At 34.9% G+C, this 14,980-nt stretch overlaps 2 protein-coding genes across 2 annotated transcripts; one reads left to right on the top strand and one right to left on the bottom strand.

Moving 5' to 3' along the window:
- Positions 1–1,689: 1,689 nt before the first annotated feature.
- Positions 1,690–6,894, bottom strand: LOC123701070. Its single transcript, XM_045648481.1, has 3 exons — positions 6,302–6,894; positions 2,550–5,749; positions 1,690–1,706 (listed from the first exon to the last, which is right to left on the bottom strand). The coding sequence occupies exons 1-3, from the start codon at positions 6,892–6,894 to the stop codon at positions 1,690–1,692; spliced, it is 3,810 nt and encodes a 1,269-aa protein (XP_045504437.1).
- A 6,099-nt stretch (positions 6,895–12,993) lies between these two features.
- LOC123700933 lies at positions 12,994–14,889 on the top strand. The gene is made up of 4 exons (XM_045648311.1): positions 12,994–13,190; positions 13,815–13,841; positions 13,911–14,156; positions 14,694–14,889. The coding sequence occupies exons 1-4, from the start codon at positions 13,143–13,145 to the stop codon at positions 14,829–14,831; spliced, it is 459 nt and encodes a 152-aa protein (XP_045504267.1). The 5' UTR covers positions 12,994–13,142; the 3' UTR covers positions 14,832–14,889.
- Positions 14,890–14,980: the final 91 nt, after the last annotated feature.

Here is a 14,980-nt window from a genome sequence, read left to right as displayed (position 1 = left end):
TCCCATAGATATAACTGTCACAAGAATAGGTTATAGAATATTCTAGATTTGTGCCAAATAAGGCCTAGTAGAATTAATTGGAACTTTTGAGAATAAATTAACAAATAGACAAAAATATGAAAGTTGTTTATGAAAAACATAAAGTACTTATAATTTAATAAAACAATTTTATTCCTGACCCATAAAATTACAGTATTGTTGTATGTGATTGTATGATATAGAACTGAAAATTTTTATTGTGTTAAAAAAGAGCATTTTTGTCTTATTTGACTTTCAGAATAATATTGAATGCAATTCCGATGTTTTTATCTTGTATCTGTCACAAACTAAATAATTATTTAAAAAAATATCACTGTAATTTTGTATGTTAAACATTCCTTGATCTCCTCAAAATGATTCTATATTCATAAAAATTATAATCTTCAGATAAACATATTATTTATAATACAAAAAACAGTGTGTGCCGAGCACACGTGTCAGAAGTGAAACTTCTTTGGCATGATTAAAAAAAAAAAAACAAAATCGTCACCTTACTCAATGATGTGACGGTATTGTCATGACGTGACCATGAAATTTATTTTCTCAACGCGCCTAAAGTAGTCACTTCAAAATGTAAATAATATGATTTAAAAATAATTCTATAGTGTAATAGTTACACATATCATGGAATCCTTTTCTAAATGGACAATATTGTATAAAAACCTTTAAAAAGATTACTCTTATAATCTGTTATCAATAGATAAGTTATTGACTATTTATTAAATCATACTCTGCAAACGAAAGTATATACAATTTGTATGAGTGGAATATAGCAAATTGTCTTGAAGTGAAACTTCTTAGAAATATGATTAATAAAAAAATAAACTAAAATTAAACACACATTTCATTTAATGAGTAGATAATAATAATATTATAATATAGAAATGTAACAGAGACAAATATTTTAAGAGGTTTCACTTCTATCTCGCAGCACAAGTATAATCTTTATCTATATTATAATATATACTATAACAGTATCCAGTGTTTAATGTACATAATATTAAATAGAACTACTTGTAACAAAGTTACGTATTTTATCTGTAATTTTCTGTAGATATTGTGTTGTGTTTTTACGTTAAAATAAATATATACAAGAACGCACAAAAGAGTTTTTCATTTCATTTATATCGTATTAAAAAAGGGATCTAATTAATTAAAAAGACATAAGAAAACTGAAGTAAATTATTGGTCCATGATCAGTTGAATAAAAACTCCCATTTGTGTATCGCTTTGAGTTTAATTCCTTCCAACAAACATTAAGATGACACAATGACATAATGAGCAATTTAAATACACATTACTTTCTTTAGCACAGGTATTATATTAATTACAACACAAATTTTAATATTAGATGTGTTCAATACTCAGACGCTAAGATGACACAATGACAATGCATATTACAATTCGCGTGAACAAAAATATAAAATAAAGTGACGGTAGGTCGTAAACATACAGCCCACCAAGGACAAATTTTCAAAATTTTCCTTAATACAACTAACCATACAAAACGTAAATAATAACGAACATCTTAGCGAATTTAACATCAAAAACAAAAATACAAAATAAAATATTACCACATACATAACTAGTAAGAAATTACTATCTAATACGAACATGTTATGAGGCATAAGACAGACAACAGAAAAAAAATCAACATTCGTTGGTAACTGGCAAAAAACACAATTTAGAAACAGGGCGTTTAATTACATTGTTTTTACATTTTAAACTGACAACTCGCGTAATTCCGTCCAATCCGGGATGTTTTTCAACTATAATACCATATAACCATCTTCCAGGTGGAAGATCATCCTCTACTACTAATACTAAATCTCCAATTTTAGGTTCAGGAAAAATATTATTCCATTTATAACGATGGTAAAACTGAGTCAAATATTCATTTGACCAACGACGCCAAAAATCTTGTGTCATTTTTTGAGTCATTTGCCACCGTCTGAGATTTGTGATATTAGAGGTTTCGTAATTGACCTCAGGGGGTAAAACCAGAGGTTCTCCCACCAAAAAGTGCCCTGGTGTCAGTGGGATTGGATTGTCTGGGTTCTCAGTAATTTTAGAAATAGGCCGAGAATTCAGACATGATTCTATTTGACAAAGTAATGTTGTCATTTCTTCAAATGTCAAAGTTGAATTCCCAACAATGCGCCTTAAATGATGTTTTGTCGATTTTACCCCTGCCTCCCATAGTCCTCCGAAATTTGGGGAATGGGGAGGGATAAAATGCCATTCAGTCCCATTTGTAGCCAGTTGATCTGCAATTTCCTTCACTATACTGGACCTCTCATGAGCATATAAAGATTTGAGTTCTCGTGCTGCACCCACAAAATTTGTCCCATTATCGCTCCATACTTCAGCGCAATGACCACGGCGTGCTATAAAACGCTTAAACGCTGCTAGGAATCCCTGAGCCGTAAGGTCACTTACTGCTTCGAGATGGATAGCGCGTGTGGCCATACAAATGAATAAGCAAATATATCCCTTGAATGACCGATTACCTCTGCCTTTAGAGGTTCTTATATTAATAGGTCCCGCATAATCTACTCCACTCCTTAAGAAAGGTCGACAAGCAGTAGATCTTTCAACCGGTAGTTGTCCCATCAACTGGTGTCTTATGCGAGCGGCATATCGTACACAACGAACACATTTTCGAACACACAGCCGTATTAAATCCTTCGCACCTATTATCCAGTATTTAGATTGCAAATAATTTTGCATCAATTGGGGACCGCCGTGAAATGTTCTCTCATGAGCATCCGCAATAATCAAAGTTGTAAACTGTGATTTACGAGGAAGAATGATAGGATGTTTTCTCTCATCACTAAGGATTGCCTGCTGCAGTCTGCCACCTACTCGTAGGATACCGTCTTCGTCAGCTATTGGATTGAGTGAGGTAAGTTTACTTTTTTTATTTATTTCTTTTTTATTTCTTAAATCTGCAAGCTCTTCACCGAAATGTTTTTCTTGGCATCTTTTAACGCATATTTTTAAACTTTCTCTTATTTCAAAACTTGTTATCCAATCCTTCTGATCCTCTACTTCCTTTTTTCTCATTCTTTTAATTAGTCTTTTACAGAGTGCAGTAACGCGGAGCAGTCTTCTCAAAGATGAAAAGCGTGAGTATATTTCTTCTTCGGGATCTGCTTCATCACTGTGAGTATTAATTAAACAAATTTTTATTTTTCTTTCTTCTAGATCTGTATCTTCTATTTGACCTCTTGTAAAATTTATATCCTTTTCTTGCAGCCACTTTGGCCCTTCCTTCCAGAGTTGAACATCCCATTGCGTACTGCCACGCGATGCACAATCTGCAGGATTATCCTTGGTAGATACGTGTTGCCATTGCTGCGGTTCCAACGAAGTAATAATCTCCGACACTCGGTTGGCGACAAAGGTTTTCCAACGACTAGGTTGTCCTTGAAGCCAAGCGAGCACAATTTGTGAGTCAGTCCACGCATGAATAGAAGATTTCTCCATACCCATGACTTGAGACACTTCAAGTAGCAGTCTTGTGAGTAGTACAGCTCCACAAAGTTCCAATCTCGGAATCGAAACTTGTTTAATGGGCGCTACCTTTGTTTTGGAAGCAATTAATGCAACATTAATTTCCCCATTGGAATTAACTACTCGCAAGTACACAACTGCCGCAAATGCAACATTTGAAGCATCGCAGAAGCCATGCAATTCGCGAACTTTATCATCATTATTGATGTTGATCCAGCGTGGGATACTAAATTTGGTAAGTGAATCTAATTCACTTCTATACTTGAGCCAGTCCTTCAGTAATTGTGGAGGAAGTTCATCATCCCACTCAATTCCCGAGAGCCATAATTTCTGTATAAAAACTTTGGCTGAAATTATTACTGGCGCAAGCCAACCAACAGGATCAAATAATCGAGAAATTTCTGAAATAACTTTTCTTTTTGTTACAGGAGGAGAGAGTTGTGGAAGTTTTACTACGTATTCAAATTCATCGGTTCTTCTGTTCCAGGTAAGTCCTAAAATTTTCATGATTTCATCTATTTTTAGTTTCAGGTTTTCTGCTTGATCTTCAACATCTTCGTTAATTTCTTTAATTATTTCTTCGCTATTACTACTCCATTTTTGCAAGACAAATCCACCTCCTTGTAGAAGTTGTGTTATTTCCTTATAAATTTGCTTACCTTCTTCCACAGAAAAGCAACCCGACATAAAATCGTCCATGTAAAATTCACGAAGTACCCTTTCAGCAGCCAGCGGATACTTCACCCCATCGTCGTGTGCAACTTGCTGTAATGATTTCACAGCGAGATAAGGTGCTGAAGCCGTACCAAAGGTAACTCGTAAGAGGCGCAGATGCTGCAATCTTTGATCTGGATCTTCACGCCACACAAAACGTTGAAAATTTGTATGTAATTCAGATATTTTCATCTGTCTGTACATTTTTATAATGTCAGCGACAAGACAAATTGGATATTGACGCCAACGCATTATAATGTGACGTAAGTCAGGTTGTAGTGATGGGCCTACCATAAGTTCGTCATTCAACGTGATGCCATTGGTTCCTGGACAAGAAGCGTTGAAGACAACTCGGACCTTGGTAGTATCCTTATCCTCTCGGATCACTGCATGGTGAGGTAAGTATACAGCCTCAGCCGAATCTTCTTCATGAGATGGCACAGTTTCCACGTGACCTAAATTTTTATATTCTTTTATGACAGCAGCATACTCAGCCTTAAGTTTAGGATTCTTTAATAAACTATTCTCGAGCCGATTAAATTGTTTTATTGCAATAGCCTTTGAATTACCATATTTGCAATTCGGATCATCGGTTCGAAATGGTAAATGTACTATATAGCGTCCTGAACTATCTCTCCTAGTAGTTGATGAGTATATATTCTCACATTTAATTTCCTCCTCTGTAAGAAGTGATTTATCAGAGGCAAATTGATCCGATTCAAGCTCCCAAAACTTCTTCATAAGTTCGTATTCATCGTTTTGATGAATATGATTGCACCAAATAGTGCTGGAGCTCGATCTGGATTGAATTGGACCCGATAGAATCCACCCCAGCTGTGTATTTTGCGCGATTAATGCACTGGGTGAATTCTTGATCAGACCTTCAAGCAAAATCTGACCATAAACATCTGCTCCAAGGAGCATGTCAATTTTATTTGGTGTTGCAAAGAAAGGATCTGCTAAAACTAATTTAGAGACTTCAGGACTAAGATTAACAACAGCATTCCTTTCCGGAAGTACTGAGGTGAGCTTATTGAGCACAAAAGCTTGGACGCAAATTTTAAAGTTGCAATGGCGTGATTCAATCTCAATTTCTACCCTCGCTTTAGAGGCAACAGAACTTGAGTGGTCACTACCCAAACCAATAATGGAGCTTTTGTGTGGAATCTTTCTTAGCCCAAGAAGTTGAACAGCGGCTTCAGTCAAAAATGAAGCCTGTGATCCTTGATCAATGAGACATCTTAACGTGATCAATGAGCCTGTGTGTGACCTGGCATTAACTAATGCGGTGGCAAGTAAAACTTGTCCACTGAAACGTGAAAAGCAGGCTCTGATATTATTAATATTTTTTACCTGTGTTGATGTAGATGCTGTTGCTTCCTTAGCATCTGGTTCTGACTCACTCATTTGAGGCACCGATGGGAGCGATACACTTTTGGGATGTAGTAAAGAATGATGTTTCTTCTTGCAAATACGACACCTGGAAGACCGGCGACACGAATACACATTGTGACCTGCACCAAGACAATTAAAACAAAGATTTTGTGATTGGACAAAATTTCGTCGAGTATCAGTTATTTCTCTTGAAAAACTTTTACAATTTCGCAAATGATGATCATCAGAACAATAAATACATTTTAAATTTGAAATATGAAACGCTTTCGGAGTAACATTAGTTCTATATTGTTGACTATTTTGTTTAGCTATCTTAGGATCAATAAATTCTAATGAACGTGAACGGATTTCTAAAAATTCTATAAATTCTTTATATTATGTTGGTAATAAATTACAATTTTTACTACTTTGCAGTTCCCACTGCTTACGGGACTCGGAATCTAATTTTAAACTTACAACATAAATAACAATAGTGTCCCAAGTACTTACATCTATTGACAAATTTTTAAGTGCAAACATACATTCATTAGTAGTATCTAAAATTTCGCGTAACGCTGTAGCCGATTCAGTTGTTACAGTTTTTTGATTCATAAATTTCTTTAAGATACAATTGGCAAGATACTTTTTGTTGCTGTACCGATCCTCAAGCTGTTTCCAACATAACTTATAATTTTCTGCAGTTATTGGTATGTGTCGCAAGAACCGTTCCGCTTCTCCAGTGAGTTGACATTTTAAATAATGTAAGCGTTGAACGTCATCCAATGTAGGGTTACTATGTACCAGTGACAAAAACAGGTCTCGAAAGCTCATCCATTCTGCATATTTCCCGGAGAAATGTGGGATAGCAATCTTTGGTAATTTAAAACCTTGTTGATTCGAATCTGTAGATGTCGTGCTGCCATCTGGCGCATGATGTACAGTGGATGATTTAACAGTTAAATTAGCTCGAGCTTCCCGCAACTCATACTTATAATCGATATATTGTTCTTCACAATTGCCATATGTATCAGCTTTGACATAAGTAGTAGCATTCAATTTATCACTTTCCGAAACTTGAATAATTTGCGTGTGAGTTTGCAAAAACTGAGACCAAAGTTCCTCAAGCGCATCCAATCTTGTCGATAAATACGCATCATTCGCTAAACGTTCTTTAGGCGATTTCTTAAAATTAGATCTAGCTTTTGTAATTCGCTCATATATATTGTTTTGCACTTTAATATAAGATTCCATCTTTGACAATAAACAAAATGAATATATAAAAACTTTATAAAAATCTCAACGTGAAATACCTATGTAATCTAATAAATCAAATATATTTACTATAGAAAATCCGAAATAGATTTATAAATTCAATGTTCATAAAGTGACAATTACTTATTCACAAATTATAATATTTAAGTACATAATTATTTAACTATTTACTTAATGATCTAAGATAATTGTTTTTTAGATTCAGCTAAACACGTAACCTTGAACTATCTAACAAGTTCACATTACATCAATCTTTATAGTACAAATCAATTATTTTGTAATAGCAATTAGCAAGTTTTATATACGATTTACACTTAAAGTCCCAATATATTATAGTCCAATTATTACGATATCTCGAATGTACTCACGGTTTGTCCACTTATTTACTCACTCACAGCACTTATACACAAAATAACCTCCAGGTGCAGATGTGAAGAGACGAAACCCGATGATAGAACACCCAACTCGATGTCACGTATTATTAGTCGTAATCCACCAATAATTATTACTTCGATATTGTCGTAACTCCAAAGCCAGTATTCTCCAGTATCGTTTTATATTATATCTTATATCTTATATCCGGCAATCGTAAGGACCATGAATAAAAACTCCCATTTGTGTATCGCTTTGAGTTTAATTCCTTCCAACAAACATTAAGATGACACAATGCATAATGACAATTTAAATACACATTACTTTCTTTAGCACAGGTATTATATTAATTACAACACAAATTTTAATATTAGATGTGTTCAATACTCAGACGCTAAGATGACACAATGACAATGCATATTACAATTCGCGTGAACAAAAATATAAAATAAAGTGACGGTAGGTCGTAAACATCAGTCTTTCATCATTGTGATCTCTATTAACAACTTTTTCAATGCTCCAAATTAAAATACCGCTGTTAATTTTTTTAGTTATTATTTTTGTCTGTAATTCCAACGCGAGCGAATTCGCGGGTATAGATAGAAATTTTATATTGATCTTTAAACACTGTGTAGGTATTTACTACCTACCAAAGCTTTAAATTAATATGGAAAATTTCTAACGAAGGTTCTATTAATTTAAATTATGAAAAAAAAGTATCATCAAATATGTCGTCGTTGATCAAATTCAAATAACATTGATATTGTCAAACTTAAATATTGCAGAAATTTTGTTTACTATTTTTGAATAATATTTTTTGATAATAATAGTATGAAAACATGTTTTGGCTCTCGAATCCTATCAGTGTGAATAATTACTATGAATTTAAAGAGTTCCAGAACAACCTTTTTTCGAAATCACAACAGTAGTTAAAGGTATGATGCAGTACCTATAAACAGCTAGGGAATGGAAGTTTGTTAAATTATTCTTTGTATACCTATGTGCTATCTAAATTCTCTCCTATCTTCTGCAGGCTCTTCCCTAGTGCATGTAGCAAAACCTTGTCTTCACTTGCTCTATATTCATATTTGTGTAAATGTTATAGTCAAACCCCGAAGTTCGGGCACTCTTAGGTTGGACTGGCCAAACCTCAGGTCTGGCATAATGACTTTCCCAAAGCCCAAATGGCCAAATAAATGTAATATTTCGGCCTTTTACCAAACAATTTTCGTCTGTCGTTGTCAAGTTGAGGCGTCTTATCCGCGTGCGATGCCTATGCTGCGTTCGCCTACGCCAGAGACTGTTGCTGATTTCAGTCAAAGGGTGCAATTCAAATGTATTTCGATGATTGCCCGATGGCTTTTGCCAAACCTAAGATAAACCAGTCCTTCCGCGAAGAGATTGTGTTTCGGGATTTTTGTACATATTAGTGTATATCTGTAGAGCGCATGCTAGGCTCTGTGCTGGTGACGCTGGCGCTGGCGCTGGGCATGGCGCCGTGCGTGCTGCAGCGCGCCTGCCCCGCCCGCGCGCCGCACCCGCCCTCCAGCGTCTGCCTGCATCGCGTACCGAATCGCAAGTAATATAAGAGAATATACATGGATTGAAAAAAGAACGTGTATTAGATCACTAGTGTCAGAAGTGAAACTTCTTTGGCAAGATTTAAAGCATAACACCAAAATCGTCGCCTAACTTCATGACGTGACTGTATTGCCAGGACTTGAAAATTTTACTCTCAACGCGCCTAAAGAAGTTTCACTTCAAAAGTCTTTTAGTAATTCAGCTAGGCAACCGATTAAATGTCTACAAACGAAATTCTTCTACTTTCTCGTCTCGTCGCCCCTTATGTTATTTCTCAACATCTTTTCATATAGGTAATTACTTCACACTATAACACCCTAAAAACCAAAAGCTAGCTAACTAAATCTCGGCATTAAATGATAATTCCAAAAATGCCTTGATGCCGCTCCGGCGACTTTCTGATTCCAACTTTCAATACATTTAGAAGTTCCTGGCTCATGTTACATGTACCATGTCTTAGTTCTCGTAGATAACAAAGATTAATCATAATATGCTTTAGCTACAACTTGGTCAATGAGGTCATCCATGATCATTTGAAATTTAATCATACTAACAGGTATTTAGCTTTACCAAAGTAATAGGTTGTAGGTTTATAAAGCACAGGCAAAACTATAAAACCTAGATAATTATATCTATGTAAAATATGTAAAATTGTCTATCATATTCAGGAGTTCAACACCCAAATTCTCCAAAAAGTGTTGAAGAGTTACTCCACGACTAAATTCCAGAAAAAACAACGTCGTTACTTTTCCATAGAGTTATTATAGGTAAGTTAAAAGATACCTTATTTATTTGCATTTCGTATATGTTTGTATCCACCTATACATAGGTATGTCGATATAAATAAATTAAACATGTCGAAAGAATCATCCAACATAGAAACCTAACTTAGTATATATTACCTACTTAATTATATCTATATGTATTATATACAAATAGATATAATTACTTAATTATATCTATATGTATTATATACAAATAGATATAATTACTTAATTATATCTATATGTATTATATACAAATATATACAGGGTTACAGGGAAAGTCGATGTAGATCCGTTAAGGGCATGTAGTACACATCATTTCTGAATGATTTCACTATGTAACCCCCCATCCTAAACTTAACCGTTTTCGAGATATTCGAGTTTTAATTTTTTTTATGAAAATGCCCAATTTTTCGGCTATTCAATTGAATATTTTGAATATTTTTGACTCTTATGATTATTTTTTTTGTTTTTTACATGAAGAATGAGATGCTTAATTACCTCAATGACTAAAATTGCACGTAAGTTAACTAAATAGGTCATTGTAGACGATCGAAACTTAAGAAAATAAGTACAAATTATAAAAAAATATTTTTCTTTTCTGGATATCTCAATTATTATGGCACTTGCTCTGCAGATGTGCTTAAAAACATCTACATTTTATCAGCTATCCAACGAGGTATAACACTCTAGGGTATTTATTAACCTCAAAGGTGAAACTTAGTTTCTAAGGCTACATGGCAGTCAGAATAAATAGCGCTTATTTAATCTAATTAATTTGACTTAAGTTCAGCATCATCATTTCAGCCTACTGGCTTCCACTATTGAACATAGGCCTCCCTCGGCTAGGTACAACCTTCATGCATCCATCGATATCCCGCTATCCTGACCTAGGAGATCATTCAGTTTTATAGCATTTTTTTTGTTCACATCGTCGATCGTACAAATAATGACCGTAAGTACGCCAACTATTAAATAAAATAAATAAATAAATTCTTTATTTGAGAACAGAAATACATGTGTACATATGCAATTAGATTTTGGGATAACTTACATATAATTAAAACATAAACCGTAGGTTAATTGCGCTATTTAAACAATGTCTCCTATACTAGGGAATGTCCTGTGTTACAGGAGACATTTATCCGTCCGTTGATACAAATGATATACCTGATTATTGTAACAATTCTATACTATGCAAGTATCACTTTAGCCAAAGATTTGGTGAATTTAAAAAATATACTCTTTAGGAAAAAAAAAAAAAAGAGAAATTGAACTAAAAATCTAAAAGAATTTAAAAGAATTTAAAAGAAAGGATATACGTATTGAGTGTGTGTGTGTGTGTATGTGTGTGTGTGTGTGTGTGTGTGTGTGTGTGAGGTAGTGTTCGTGTGTGTGTGTTTTCTATTTTGTAGTTTGGATTAAACTTGAGCGTAAGTAGTCACTTACGTCCAGTAACTAGTCAGTTACTGGCTATTGTTTGGAAAATAACGTAATCGATGCGTTGTTAACGCTAGGTGGCATACAAAGTCACTCACGCTCAACTCATAGTTGGCATACAGATCGTCGGTGATTGTAGTAAGCAAAATGAAACAATAAATCAGTTCAAAATAACATTTAATCACCTAATGTTTTTGAATAAAATTTTATAGTTCATGTTCTACGTGTCCACCTCTATTTCGCACACATTTTCTTATTCTTTCACGTAGTCCACTTTTCACTACACCATGTGGTTAATGTTCTTCTTATGTCGTTAGCAGCATTAATTATCCTTTCTTTGAGAACTTCCACTGACGATATGGGGTTGGGCTCACTGTAAACGAGGCTCTTCATGTGCCCCCATACATAAAAATCAATGGGGGGTCAGGTCGGGACATCTGGGTGGCCAGGGTAAAGGCCCACCTCGTCCAATCCATTTGTTAGGATAGTTAGTGTCCAACCATTCCCTAACGCTTCTTCTGAAATGAGCAGGGCAGCCATCATGTTGAAACCACATGTCCCGCAGTAATGGGAGATCATTAGTAGGTCACCTAAGTTACACACATAAGTCGTGTGGGAATCCGAAAGCACAATAATTCGCATCTACCATGGACGAATCGCATGAGTAGACTAAAATGGATGGCAAGCAAACAAACGACCAAATACAAAACAATGGGTATGTTGTATCCCCAAACTTGTTTTTGAACATTATTTTTCTCACTCTCATCTGCATAAATCGAAAGTTGTCTCGCTCACATGCACCGGATTAACTTGAAGGACAATATCCGAGGGACCCGTTAGACCTACTACCTGAACCTTTTCAACTATGTTTTTTTCTATGAGTTTAAATACAACCCTAGGTTGTTATACCTCGTTGGATAGCTGATAAAATGTAGATGTTTTTAAGCATATCTGCAGAGCAAGTGCCATAATAATTTTTTGAGATATCCAGAAAAGAAAAATATTTTTTTATAATTTGTACTTATTTTCTTAAGTTTCGATCGTCTACAATGACCTATTTAGTTAACTTACGTGCAATTTTAGACATTGAGGTAATTAAGCATCTCATTCTTCATGTAAAAAACAAAAAAAATAATCATAAGAGTCAAAAATATTCAAAATATTCAATTGAATAGCCGAAAAATTGGGCATTTTCATAAAAAAAATTAAAACTCGAATATCTCGAAAACGGTTAAGTTTAGGATGGGGGGTTACATAGTGAAATCATTCAGAAATGATGTGTACTACATGCCCTTAACGGATCTACATCGACTTTCCCTGTAACCCTGTATAATTAAGATTTATTTGTCTTTTTGTATAGATGCATTAGGGAAAGGTATGATGAGCGAATATTTGACGAATGATCAAATATCTCATCCGCCGCTACCGCCGATTATTATTTACAAAACACAGCGATTGTTGTCATTTACCACATCCATTACCCTCCTACCACGAGATACATTCATAATTAATTAATTATTTAATTTTAAATTGTATAAAGTCAAGATAATAATTTTTTGTTAATGGAATACCTAGACATAGTTAATATGGTAATTTATAAAATATAATACCAACTGTGCCATCGTTTTTTCATATTATGTTATCCCATTTTCCCACGTTTTAATAATACTGAAACAACATTGATAGATTCACAAGTATGTTTTTTTTTATTACAACCAGTATTCCTTGACTAACTTTAGGATAGAGTAACTACTCAAATAATACACAATCATACTCTATAATAATTTAATTCAAAAATCAAGTTTTAATAGCACACATAAGATATATATATTTTCAGTTAGTACCGCATTAGGATAATCCTGTAAAGGTAATTGATATGTGTGAACTGTGAATAAATAAATAAATTAATCGCAAACGCCAGCCCATAGTACGGGGTCGAGCCATGTCGGACAGTGTATATGAGCGGTCTGGGCAGTGCACGCGCGAGTACTCCTGCCGACGCTGCTACTGTTGCCGCTGGCTGCTCTGCTGCTTCTCCTGCCGCTGCGCCTGCCACAAGTACACGGACTGATGGATGCTGCACTAGCTCTGGTGATCGCGCTCGTTGCGGTGCAACAGGTATTTGTTACATCTGTATTAATGTGTAATTGATTGTTGTACGTTTCTGGTAGTTCCTGCGATGTATCCAGATTATACGAGTTTTAAAATTCAAATTATTAAAATTTATTGGTTGGAAAATGAAATAAAAATAAATAATAAAAATAATAAATAAAAAAGGTTGAATTTTTTTGACAATCACGCGATATAACTTTCTTTGCTTTTTTCTTTTATAACTCGACATTTGAATAGCTTTCTGAATAGATTTTGGTCATAATTGGATGATTTGGGAATTTGCATTTAGTTAACAGTTGTTTGTAATATTTATTTGTAATCTATATATATAAAACTTAAAGGTGACTGATATAGTGATCTATCAACGCACCGCCCAAACCACTGGACGTATCGAGCTGAAATTTGGCATGCAGGTAGATGTCATAACGTAGGCGTCCCCTAAGAAACGATTTCCCGAAATTCTTGCGGGAACGGGGAAAAATGGGGATGCACGTACAAAGTCGTGGGCGGAAGCTAGTTTTCAAATAAATTCATTTGTGCTACCTATACCTACATATTTACTTTGAGTCGAAACTTACTACATCCCTAAATATTTATAAACCTATTCAGAACTTAATTTTCTTTTTACAGGTAGCTGGAGATTGCAAGAATTGCGTAGTAAGTATTACCATGACGTCCAGTTCCATCATATCAAATTTTTTTTCATTTTCTTATCATCCTTCACAGTCTCTAGGTAAAGAAGAGAAGGCGATGTTCCGCGCGCACTCTGAAGCGTGTCTCCCAGAGTCGCACGTGGAGCCGAAGCTTCTAGAAGCGATGCTGCGCGGGCAGCTGGTCGATGACCCGGCGCTCAGGAAGCACGTGTACTGCGTCCTGCTCAAGTGTAAGGTGATCGGGAAGGACGGCAAGATGCAGAAGGCGGCGGTGCTGGGCAAGCTGGCGGCAAGGAGCGATGGACGGAATGTTACTAAGGTTTGATGTATTTTGCTACTACACTCAAACTGAAATATTAATCTACGTTACGTTTCGTTATAAAAAAAAGAAAAAAAAAACGTTGTGTGGTTTTATGAAACCACGGTAGAAGTGAAACTTTTTTTCACACTATAGACATTTAACTAAAAATTATCGTATTTGTACGATAATTATCGTACGTATCGTGTCACGCGACATGCGCTACACAGACCAAAAAGTTTGAGACGATGTAATAAAAGTTTCACTTTAAAATATTTGATGATTGATTGATTGACTTATTTTCGGGCTATTTCCTGAATTGCAATTTTCGCGTTGATGATTTACTTTCACTTGATTTTAAATTCAGTGTATTCTTAAAGAGCGCTACTTCTCGTAAATTTGTGTCATGTATTTTGTAGAGATATATAGAGACGACAAGACTAAGAACTTTTTGTAGAGATATAGAGTTAATAAGAATCAGAACTCAAAGCATGATAATAATTGTAAAATTCCTTTCTTGCGAATTATAACTCTACATTATCGGTTTGTTATCTTTAGGTATTGGAGAGCTGCGCTGACCAACGCGGAGACAACCCCGAAGATCTAGCGTGGAATCTCTTCCGTTGCGGCTACGACAAGAAAGCAGTGCTCTTCGACTACATGCCCATGGCCACAGATAACGATAGCTCAAGCTAATCGATTGTGTAGACACACCCTTATCTCAATATGTTTTTTTAAATTAAACCAGTCTTGTTTTATTCACTACATTGTAACGTTTTTTGAGATGTATTTAAATAATTGTACTTTCCTATTTAATAAATAAAAAATACTTACACCAATGTTGG

The sequence above is a fragment of the Colias croceus genome, chromosome 20 (genome assembly GCF_905220415.1).
Source record: "Colias croceus chromosome 20, ilColCroc2.1".
Taxonomy (NCBI): domain Eukaryota; kingdom Metazoa; phylum Arthropoda; class Insecta; order Lepidoptera; family Pieridae; genus Colias; species Colias croceus.
This window is presented reverse-complemented; position numbering and strand designations above follow the sequence as displayed.